The 12,556-nt window shown below is 40.2% G+C and overlaps 1 protein-coding gene across 1 annotated transcript in view; it reads right to left on the reverse strand.

Moving 5' to 3' along the window:
• Positions 1 to 12,556, reverse strand: part of LOC140235264 (spectrin beta chain, non-erythrocytic 1-like) — a 72,820-nt gene that overhangs the window by 25,614 nt on the left and 34,650 nt on the right. The window contains exons 10-14 of the mRNA XM_072315300.1: positions 9,999 to 10,164; positions 7,065 to 7,309; positions 6,298 to 6,498; positions 4,472 to 4,588; positions 420 to 497 (exon numbers count right to left, since the gene is read on the reverse strand). Coding sequence (XP_072171401.1) covers positions 420 to 497; positions 4,472 to 4,588; positions 6,298 to 6,498; positions 7,065 to 7,309; positions 9,999 to 10,164 — 807 coding nt within the window. The remainder of the gene's footprint in view (positions 1 to 419; positions 498 to 4,471; positions 4,589 to 6,297; positions 6,499 to 7,064; positions 7,310 to 9,998; positions 10,165 to 12,556) is intronic.

Raw genomic sequence — 12,556 nt, forward strand, 5'->3', positions numbered from 1 at the left:
TCCTCGTCTAGTAACAGGATATAATAATGCTTCCACAAGTTGTACTTTTATGCATTGAAAAGGCATCTGTATACTACACAAATGTTAACCAATTAAGTGAAAGAATGTGACAGTATGGTCCCACATACTGGATCTTCTTGATGTATTTGCTCAAAAGAGATGCCGTGTGCATAAGACCTATGTTCATAGAAGATCCATTCGCTATCATTCACAAACACAAATATACCTGCTGCCTATTTCTCTATCTTTTTTATTTATTCATTTTTTTTTAACCTCATGTCAGAATCAGAGAGTTAAAACCATGGTCAAGCTACATTTACCGATTTTATGTCTACACCTACAAAGTCCTTTTAAGAACACTTGTCTTTGAAGGTCTCAAGAAGTATGCTCTACATCAAGCTTCTCTCTGATGCTCTCACCTGCTCTCCGAGTTCGGAAGCCTGTTTGTGCAGGCCCTCGATGATGTTGGCATAGTTTTGCAGTTCTTCCGTGACGTCCTATGACGGGGTGAGACAGGAGAGGAAAGAAAGATGTTATAAGGAGGGATTACCAGAGGCCATCTTTGAATTCCAAACTTCATCCACAACATGTCCCACATAATCTACAGTGATGCAACATGCAGCTGCTATGGCATGAGAGCATCCCCTGCCACTAAGACTGCAATATTTTAAGTCGGAAATACTCCCCAAGTATGGAAGATTCTCCTCATGAGTACTGCTGCCGTCACTGTATGTCTGTACATCACACTGAGTATATACATGCCATCGTGCAGTAGACTGGCTCACATTATGTGGCATATGTACTTAGTATGACTTTGTCACTACATATCGGTCAACTAGCTTACAATGAACGCGAGGTCTGCAAATTCAACAGAAACATTTTCATCAATTAACATGTACTATAGGACGAGGTGGTGAATGGAAGCATGAACAGAGGCATACCAGGTATACACTAATACTTGGAAACCATGTTATTTTGAGAAAGCACACTAAAACTTATACATTTGTAAAAACATGTTCCTCTTAGACTTCAAGCTATCACATAATATACAGGCAATCTGACCAGAGCTGAAATGGTAAAATATCATGAGAATATATATTTAACCAATAACTTACATATCCTTATTGTTCTAAGTCAAAGTACTGACTTTGTGACAATAAGTTCACTGATTGCACTAGACCCACATATCATCCTCGGTGCTTTTCATAATACAGGGCATCAGCAAACAATTGAGACCTTTTCTCCCCACTATTCTCATCTGCAACCAGTAAGATGGTATTTATCAAGTTGCAATGAATTGAATACAAGCAGTTATATTTTCTTTGGAATGCAACTGTTCCCCAAATTATACCCATTTGTTACTGACAAATCAAATACATATCAAAACCTGAGGGAAATGAATATACTTGTTAAAAGTGCTGTGATAAGAAAAGACCCAATGCGTAGAAATCGAACCCTGTGCCCAGGTAAAACATGCATGTGCAAAACAAATACTTTGTGCTATTATCATAGCCTGCATTACCCTCAGTTTGAGTGTCATACATGTCTGTGTGTGTAAAATTAGGTTTAAGTAGTATACAAATTTGTGAGAGTTAAACCCACAATGAGTGTGCTGTGCTTGTGAAAATAAAAGACAGATGCTACTTCTATAAGTGGCCTGACTATACAAGGAAGAGAACTTAATACTACTGTTGACAAAAAAACTTGTGATTGAGGATCACTTTCTTTGACAAAGCATAAGCCTGTCCACTCCTATATTCACTTTGCATGCTGCACCTGGACACACACAAAGCTAAGCGGTCTTCCAACGACTTGTTGAAGTCAAGACTGCAAAAGCCATTTCACTGCAAGATTTCACAGCCACTGCAATTTTTTTCTTAAGCTAAATATATTTTTCTTACCTAGCAGGGAAAACTTCAAACACTTACGTACATATGTCTGCCGAAATGTCACAAAATGGCACGAACTAGAACAAGCCTCCTAATGAAACAAATTAAATTTAGACACTAATCTCATAGGCCTATCAAGGGCTTGTCACTGTTGGATAATGTTAAGGGAAGATAGTTATTCAAAGAGGAAGTGATAATGACAATCGACAGTGTTACCTTGGCAAGCAAGATGTAATAACTGGGGATAAGAAGCAGACATGCTTCGGAGAGGAAGGAGCTCAAGCAGAACCCGACTCGACCAGCCATGACTGATGAGTCAGAGATGCTCTTGAAGGGGGGGGGGGGGGGAAGGGAGAGGGAGGGGGCAGCGCGTGATCCTCACAAATATAGCAAGAGTAGGAGCTGGGATTAATGAGCCCCAATTGACATCTTGCTCCCCCTGATCACAGAGCAATCGGCGGCCAGCTAATCATCAGTCTGACTCATGTTAATGTATGCGCGCAGATTTGCTCTGGATTCCCATGACTGCATTCAGGCCACTGCAATACTGGGCTGGCAGTGTCATCTGTTACATCTGTGATTACTTCAGCCACTGCACATTTATTATCCGAGTATTATTTGTTAATACCCTGACTAGTCCAGTGTGTTGTTTAGGTTCATAGTATGTGATGAACAACTACAACATGTGACCAAACTGATCATTCATAAAAACACAGCAAAGGTAAGTAGGCAAATAAACTAAAGTAATAAAGCACAAACATCTATGCATTCCAGGATTATTAAGTGATTTTTTTTAATCCATCTTGCCTGTTGGTCACACAGTTAAAAACTTTTACAAATTTTGTTTGTCTCAGTTTGACATCATCCACTATGAGACTGTTATGTTCTTTCAATTCATCAATATCTCTACAGTTTCCCCAAGATGTACAACTGAACTGTATGTTAAATGCTAGCCAATCCATGCACACCAACTTGATACCAACTTGAGTTACTTCAAAAGTTAATTCTGATTATGCAAAAATGACACAGAACTGAAACTCACATTCTTTCCGCCAATATTCTAAAAAATAATCATGATAGGTTGAAATGAAAGAAGTTGGGTGAGGAAAACAAGACATTTTCACACTGTGACATCACACGTAAGCAGACATGGAGTATCCAATACTGTGACTCCACATCCCATGCCATTACTCTTCATAAAACAGTTCCAGTTCCAACCATACCCAAAGTTTAACCCTAACTAGGCCGGTGGGGGGTTTCAAAATTATGCAAAAATATGTACATGCATGTCAGACCAAAAATTGCTCAAAAACGTATTTGGTCGATAACGTAAATTCATGTACAATTTCCATCATTATGCAAACTGTGCTTACAGACCATTTTCATAAAAGCATGATTATTTTGGGGTTGTTCTGAACAATGTCGCAGACAAATTTCATAAAAAAACAATGAAAAACAAAAGGTCAAAAAACAAAGAAATACATAAATAAAAAAACAATAAAATACTTCAGAAATCTTTCTGACTGCACAATTTTTTTCTCTTACATTTGCTAAGGACACGAGAAAGAATAGTTACACAAAAAATGTGCCTGTTTTGAGCTTCATTTAGTGATTTATAGCAAATAGTCAGATACCACTTTATAGTATTTTAGATTACAGCACAGGCAATGTGTGTGCCGATTTTTGTCGCAATTGCGCGGTCGACGGCCGAGATCGGGGGGGCCTTGGAGGCCACCTCCCGGCTCTATCATCTACCTAAATAGCCTGGCCTAGTTAGGATTAAAAAACAACAAACAAAACAAAAACAGATAGCAATCAGCAGATATGTTAATCTGAACAAAAACAATGCCGGTGTAACACTCTCATGCAAAAAGTTCATAAAACAAGGACTGCAAGGTCATGCAACTTGTCAACAACAAAAAAAAAAAAAAAAGTGCAATGACCTAGATAGAATGTTCCCCATCCCCGTTGCAGACACTTCCGCTAAAGACCTCACATCAGAGACAATTGTGTAAGTTTGAAACTGATCAGGATCAGTGTTGCCTGGTTCACATCTATCCATTTGCTGGTTACAGTTTTCAGAATTTTTTTTTTCTTCTTCTAATTCTATATAGATGTTCTTGCATGGAAATAAATACATGAACTGGGGTACTGGACAATCAGCCACTAATTTACTTTAATTAGATGTCATTTGACTCACTTTGCATTCAAGATTTTCAACCGCAATTACAAAATTTCTCTCAGAAATATTTGAACAAACAACTGCTACAGGGTTAGGAAGAGCCAGAGAAATGTGAACGTGGAAGATGCAGGAAGGATGAAAAGAAGGATGAAAGAAATAAAATTAGATTAAAATGGATTCATTCAAAAACAATGAGAGATATATTGATAGATAGACAGGTAGATAGATAGGGTAGATGGATAGATAGAGAGACAGTGAGAAAGAGAAGGAGACAGAAAGAAGTGAGAGGGTAAAACAAAGAGTGAAAATAAAGGGAGAAAGAGGTGAATAGAGAACATGGGAATGGAGAGAAGGAGAGAGATTGTGAAACACAGACCCACAGTGCATATTAAATCTCTACCTTGTGTTTCTTGAGCAGGGATTCAGCGCTAGCTTCGTCACGCCCAACGTCTTCGCTGGATACCAAACGGAGAGTGTCCAACATCCATGTATCGACGTCGTCAGCATCGGCAAAGAACTGTCAGGGGGTAGGGAAGAGTGACAAGATTGCATGAAAACTGATCCCGGTAAGAAATCCTTTTTATCTCAAGGTGCATATAATGCCTCAAAGAAAACTACCACTCGATTCTATGAAGGACTGGAAATCAATATGAAGCACAGAATAAGTCAAACAATCTACCAAAGCAAATGACCTGATGTGTGTAACAGGACATTAGGTTGCAAAGGTTTAAAGTAGTGTTGGAAGGCAGAATAGAAGAGTCCAAAACTATATTTCATGTAACACATTTTCTGTATTTTGACATTCAGTTCTCTGCCACTGGGTGTGCTTTCAAACTCACAGAACTGTTACGTGCATTTTGAATCTTTCATCTTGAAACATAATAGGTCTCACTTAACAATGGATAAATTTGCCCTGGATACACTCCTGCCCTTACGAACCATAATACTCTAAGAAATATCTTAACAATGCCATACTTATTTATTGTTTTTATGATAAAGATATTTCTTGACACAAGAGGATCTTAAATGAAAATGGAAGAAACAGTTTCTGATGACACTGACACACTCTCATTCCCGAGCCACTGGACAAGAAACTATCAGAACGACACGTCTAATGTGACTCATTGTAACAATTGCGACAGTGGGCCTTCCGGGGCGTCTAGTGGACATACGGACAGGCAGAAACTAATTTCTTTTCTGGCACCAATGGTTGCTGCTTGGCTGCAGCTAGAGCCCCGAACGGCCAGCCGGGGATACAATTAATTACTTGAAGCGTCTGCGATGTGATGTCCCGCACCGCATGAGAGGACACTGACCTCAAACACCTTTGACTACTCTCAGACATCACAGGGAATGACCATTGCAACTTCTCTAGAGTTAATCTGAACAAATGTTTGCTTGACTCATTCCACGCGAGAAGGAAAATGCGGTCAATAAAGCAGCTGCTTATCTCCCTCGATCTCCCCCTTGGACATTCAGAGCAAAGGAATTTCAATCGAATGGATTCCTCACTACCGCTGCAATCCAGGAACAGAACAGGGAGTAGGCAAATATGTTCACGAAAGGTCACCTCTGCAAGTATCAATTACCCATTGATTTTCAGCTCCTTGTATTGTGATGCAGCGGCTATTCATGTGGCTGAATTTTTCTTCAGGAGAATATGAAATATTTATTTTGGGCTAGACAAGATCATAAATCATAGAGCATGAAGAATCAAATTCTGCTCAGCATGGCCATATTGAATCCATCTCTCAATGCTGGTATAATTAATTATGTCTTTGTTCCATCCAATGATGGCTAATTACATCCTAGCCCAATGGCTTGCAAAGCTGGACAAAACGTATGCATTTTATGATTGCATGAAGATTTTATGATTGCGAAAAATGATTTATGATTACGAAAAATGGGCACGTACAATCACACTTTGGAGTCAGAAAATCTCATGCTCTTTGGCTAAAATGTCCCAAAAATAGAATGTGTTTCTTGGCAACATTATTTTTGCTTCTTGTACATACCTCATATCATCTATGAATTCAGAAATACTCATGAAATGAAATTCAGTGATGCAACAGTCTTTTGACAACCTGAATACGGGAAAGTAGGCACCAGCATGAATGATCATTTCGTATCTGCTCTAGAACAAAGCATGACCGTAACCTGGAATTTGCATGGCATGACCCACATCTGCCTGAATTTTGACCCGAGACAAAAGGGGGAGGGGCTTACCTGGTAGAGGTCAACGGCCTCCAGGAGGCGAGCCTTCCTCTGGGCAGCCAGCTCCTGCAGTCGCTGCCACATCTCCTTGACCTCGGTGATGCGAGCCTGGATCTTGGGGGCTCCAAAGTGCTCCTCCGCGATCAGGTCCTCGCCCACCCGGATGTTGCTCTCCAGTTGCGCATGACGACCCGATATCTCATCCTCCAAAGCCTATGATGGAAGAAATTTGGAGAAAAAAAATCACACATTTATTTCTTGCTCCGAGTAACGAGATTTGCATCTTATATAGAGGGCATGTGATGACTACAGACCACAGGGACATCTGTTCACAATGCAGATGAAATTTTCCTGTAGAATGTGCTACTAATGGATAGAAATAGCTGCTCACTATGAAGAAGACATAACATAATAACTACTGTGGTAAATCTTTTTTGCAAATAGTTGAAGATTAGCATATGTGCTGCCGCTACATATGATGACCCTGCATTTTCCATCTGGATTAATCCTGGGGTAACATGGGTTTAGACAGAACAACAAACCAGTAAAATGAGCATATTCATTTATCTATATTGGTACCCTGTAAAAATGTACAAAATTCTTAAATTCAGCCTTCTGAGCGAAGTGAATTTTTATTAAACCTCTATTACATTCCAACCACATTACAAAAATCCCCAAGCTTAGCCAATGCCAATGACTACACCACTGGCTGAACTACATCTTTACATATCTATTCCACATCATATTGTCTTCCCCAGTGGCATGATCTAGGTGCGTACCTTGTGCTTGTTGAGTAGTAGTTTGACGGTGGTGAGGTCGTGCCCGATGTCGGTGGAGGACACGATCTGCTGCTTCTCCTTGATGGAGTTCTCGTCGTCGGCCAGGTCCCAGAAGAACTGCCAGAGGCGCAGCGACTCGTCCAGTCGGTTGCGGCGGAGGCGGGCCAGCTCCTGGAGCTCTTGGTAGCGCTCCTCCAGGTGGGTGATGCGGCTCTCGACGATCTCGGGGTCAACCGGCAGGTACCCTAGGATGAAACGGGAGAAAGGGGGGAGAAGAAGACAAGAGATCATTTTTCACTCATTCACTCTCACACAGTGTACCAGGGGCGGAGCCAGGAATTCTGTGAAGGGGTGGGGGGGGGGGGGGGGGGGAGGGGGTGCAACTAATATTTCTTGTGCCACTTTCTGGTTTAATTTCATTTTTTCTTTTTATTTTGTTTTGTTTTTAACGAAAAGTAAAAGGGGGGGGGGGTGTGCGCCGGTTGCGCCCCACTCTGGATCTGCCACTGTGTGCGATGACTTTGCAACATCTGTGAGATGTGCATTGACTTAACTATCATAAGTCTCCTTTGTGCATTGCTGGCAGAAAACACCTCTTCTTGGTCACAGGTAAAAGAAAAACATCACTCTATGATCATTGATACTCACTTATAACCTTATTTTGAAATAGGCATATCATACTTGAGCATTTATATCCATTTGTACCTGATATTTTTTGACGGTATAATGGTACTTTCAGTGTGAAGAATACATGATTGCAATAGGTGTATATGGTTGGGCATGTCTCTCAGTCTAGTTAACTACTGAGAATCAAAGTGATCCTTGTGTGTGTAAAGAGGTAGGCATCTTTTTTTCAATTCAATTACTTGTGAAAACAAGCCAATTTAACATACACACACACACACACATACACACACACACACACACACACACACACACACACACACACAAGACCGTCCTGTTTAATCCTTATATATTGAGAAAACTCTAAACCAAAAATACATTCAGAACAGCTTACAAGTTTATGTATGTAAAGTTACCCTTTTCAATGAAACAAAAGAAATCATTTAAGGTGGATGGTTTTATGACTAAATGCACCCCATGTTCAATGCAAAGATGGTCAGAATTAACTGTGGCATTAAAGGGAACACTCTTAACTTCATAATGAATCATTAGTCTAAATAGGGATCCCTCATTTTGTTACATCACCGCAAATCACAAGTAGCAAAGTGAAGGACGTGTCTGTCAGACAGACAGCTGTAATTAAGGAGATTGACGTCAGCCGACAGTCTCCGTGATGATAACTTCCTCTCCACATAAACTTGCTTATGGATAGCCTTGGAAACGAAATCACTCCCACATGCACTGTGAGTACTACAACGGTGTACTTTCATGTCATGTGAAAAGTGTGGTTTGCTATTATATGCTCTTGGCAAATATTTTTAAGTGTATTTCTGGCAATGTTATTTGCATACACTGTGTTATTGATAAATAGTCTCCTTGAATGCACGCACAATCACAGACAATGGGGTTCTGGCACTGTTCTTAAAGAGTAGTCATTCTAGTGCAAGTATGTTGGTTAAATGATACTGAGAACACACACTAAACTCTGCCTTGAACATCTTCATAAATGGAGTTGTATCATCATAACTTCTCAACTATCATTCACAATGATAAACTTTGACAAGTTACACCTATAGATATTTGCAGGCTCTCTCTCGAGGTCCTGAAATTCATGCACGGAAGGCCAAAATTTATATTTCTATTTCTATGAGAAAACCAGAAGGACTAACTGCTCCCTATGCAATGAACGTTTATTGAATATTAGCCCATCTTTGCTGGATTTACTGCAGCTACAGCAGTGAACCTTGCAAACTAATCATGGATTGCCTGTGCAGATGATTCTTTTTTTTTAGTTTTTCAAACTAATGTTTAGCTTAGCCTTGCAGTGGGATAAATGGACAGATTTGAGGAGAGCTTATTTACAGCCTACTGTTTACTGTGGCCTTGTTTTGCATTACGCTATCTACTCAGGCTATTAAAAAACTGATGCACATACGATGTACTCTATCAAAAATAGCAAAGCCCATGATACACCTTGTGACTCGATGCATGTCAGATAAAGAAAAGGGATAGTATGTATATACTTGCCAGAAACGTCCATCAACTTCAGGAGTTACACACTTTTGTGCTTTGCATTTTCCTCAGTTACATGTTAAACAAGTCAAGATGCGATGGAGGGGGGGGGGGGGGAATAAATGTTCATGTGTACCAAGAAGGATTAAGAAGGAAATGTATGTTCACTAGTGCAAAGACCAACTTCAAAACCAATTCAATGAACTAAAATTTTGAGCCACAAGTACCATTTCTCTCACAAAAAATCCCATACAATGAATGATAGAATGATAGAATGATAGAATGATATTTGAATTTAATCTCATGGAATTTTGGGTCATAATGCCTATTTGCAGGTATTATATCTGATAATTGCGACAACTGCGACATTAGGTACAATAGGAAGATTTACACAGTTATTGGAAAATCTATTTGTTGGTGCTAACTGGTAGACCTCAATCTAAAGAAATTTGGATGCTATTTCCACACTTTTATCTCATACCATGATTAGACAGTAGAGTCATAAAATTTCAATTATACTTTTGACATCCAACCTGAAGGGTACGAGTAATGAAAGGGGGTAGCACAGAGGAACACTATGCACATCACTCGCTGTGTAAATGTATCAACACAAGCAACAACAACAATAAAATCACTACAAAACTCAATGGCACCAAAGGGGCGGTGACATGCGTACGCACACGCATAGGTCAAATGCTTGAAGCAAATGTATAAAGAGATGACACATATGTACGTACTGGTGCCCTCGTAGCTCTAAACCAACATTGCAATGGAGTAGAGGAAATCCGGGTAACTCACCTGTCCCGTCGGGTCCATTGGGGTCCATGTACTTGGACGCATTGCTGTTGATGTTGGCGACCTGTTCGCCGTAGACGACGATGTCGGACTCCAGCATGCTGTGCTTCTGGAGCAGGTCCTCCACACCCATCAGATGCTTCCCGTAGTCCTCCGACAGAAGTAGCACCTGCCAGTTAAGAGTTCCATATTAGCGGTGCTATTACTATTTGTGTCAGGTGGCATGCAGATAAGTATTAACTTTCACATTGTTTGTGCAGGACGAACAATCTTCACAGTCAAACGACTTCCTACTGATACGTAGATCCCAAATCGATTATTGAACCAATTTTCTCCATCTAATTTTCTCAGATCCCGTACAGGGACTGTAAAGATGTGCATGAACAGTCTTGCATGACAGAAAACACGCATGTATTCAAATCTATCTATCATTTTAGACATGACTATCAAACATACCTTCAAAGTAAGATTTATCCCACCAGGTGTTTGATGCGGAGTCCAAACTGAAATAAGTATTGCTACCATCTCAATGATCCCTTCGAGTAAACAAGCTTGGTCATCTACGAAGCATAATCATCCAATACTCATCACATCGGATTGGCATATCAGGTTGCAGCACACATACAAGGCAGACACTCCATCGCATGATAATAATTCATCACTCTTAACAGTAAACGAGGTGATTAGGATGATCACAGTGATTATGTCCACCAACTGATTTCTCTGAATGTGTGTACCGCTAACCCTCAACACGATGGTAACTGACGTGAGACCCTCTGCTAAAATATGTGTTATGGGGAAACCTCAATATGTATGATATCCTCACCATATATGCCTGTCATCGTTTCAATCATTGCAATAAAACTACAATATTGGATCCTGCTGGATGGAGGAGAAAAAAAATTCTTGACGTCACAACCTCACTCTCCGGCATTCAAATATGTCAAGATTGCACAGATCAAGAATATATTGGATAGGTACACCTTCATTTGTGATTACGGTGCAAACATACACCTTGCTACTGCATCAAGTCGCACCAGCAAAATGAGATAGATTGTATACTCAGATTTATGACTGGATTGGGCCTGTTTCATTTAAAATGAAATTGCAATAGTAAACGCGTTTCCCCTCAACAATTGCTTTTTTCTTCCGACTGCTGACACGCTTGAATACAAATTCCATTTTTTCCATTTCATATTTCCTTGACTCCCCTTTTGCTCCAGGGCAATGGCATTTTTTGCGTTTGTGTGCACATGCTTTTGAATTAATCAACTTCTTATTATGATGAATTTGTGTGACCCAACCATGCTACATTTGACATGAATCACGCGCTTGACTGCTAACACAGTCACTGCTTTATATCAAAATGTTTTCTACGACTATGAATATTTTAAGTATGAAAGAAGGCCTGTATACCCAAGGTGGCCGCTGTAAACAGGTTTGTGGCTATATGACTCCATCAAATTAAATCAAAATACAATACAATGATGATCACATAGTATACTGCATACACATGCTTCCCTCTGGCATATTCCCATGAAAGGTCATAGGATGTTACGGACTGTTCTATCCAACACATCAATGATTGCAACAGAAACAAAATCTTACGAAAAACATGGACTCTTCAGTTTCTCTTACTTTTAGTTCACTATATGGGTTCTCCTCAATAAAGATGGTGATATGAAGAGTCGAAAACTCTGGCAAAAAGTATATGATGAGTATGCTGACAGTCACAGTTTACCATGGAATCTATGGTTATAACACAGACTATCTCAAAGTTATGTTCACCGGAGACAAATTACATGGCCACTGGCCACATCATACCGAGGGTCACTGCTCACAAGATCTTTAACACATAATTTCCCTCTCAAGGATCATACGCTGGCCACATATAGAAGGTGGCCACTATAGACAGGTGGCAACTGAGATGGGGTTTACTGCATGTTCACTGAGAAAAGACAAGAACTGTTTGTCTATTCATGTGACTTCATCATCATGATTGTGAAACCGATTCTTCCGAGACCTTCAAATGTGTACACAGAACACCATGGCTCTTGTCTCTGGCCGAGACAAACCCCGATACCTTGATATTTGCAAGGAGGGCCTCTGCAGCATCGCAGTGCCACGCCACCAATATTTCCTCCCAGCATCACTCTTCACGCCCTGCGTGGCACCAAGAGCATGCCAGATATCACGCTCAAACACCTTCCAGCCATGACTGCAAATTAGCAGCACTACCTACCTGCTTCCTCCTACCCACTCCCACGCAATACCCTCTGCAGAGATAAGTAATTTCTGTCTCAACACCAGTGTTCCTGACTAGCAATGCTACTGCCATTTTCTCCCTGACTTTATTTTCCCGTCCCCATTACACTAAATTTGGCATACTTTTACATCTCTGCAACATTCCATGGAAGAGGGCAATTCCCTACGGTATCACCTTTAATAATTATCACCTTCATAAGAGATGAATGGTGAGATGACAAGGAATAGTTTCTAGCCCTTAGAATGGTACCAACATTAGATCTAGTTTTTATCAAAAAAAAAATATATATATCTTT

This window comes from Diadema setosum, chromosome 1 (genome assembly GCF_964275005.1).
Source record: "Diadema setosum chromosome 1, eeDiaSeto1, whole genome shotgun sequence".
Taxonomy (NCBI): Eukaryota; Metazoa; Echinodermata; class Echinoidea; order Diadematoida; family Diadematidae; genus Diadema; species Diadema setosum.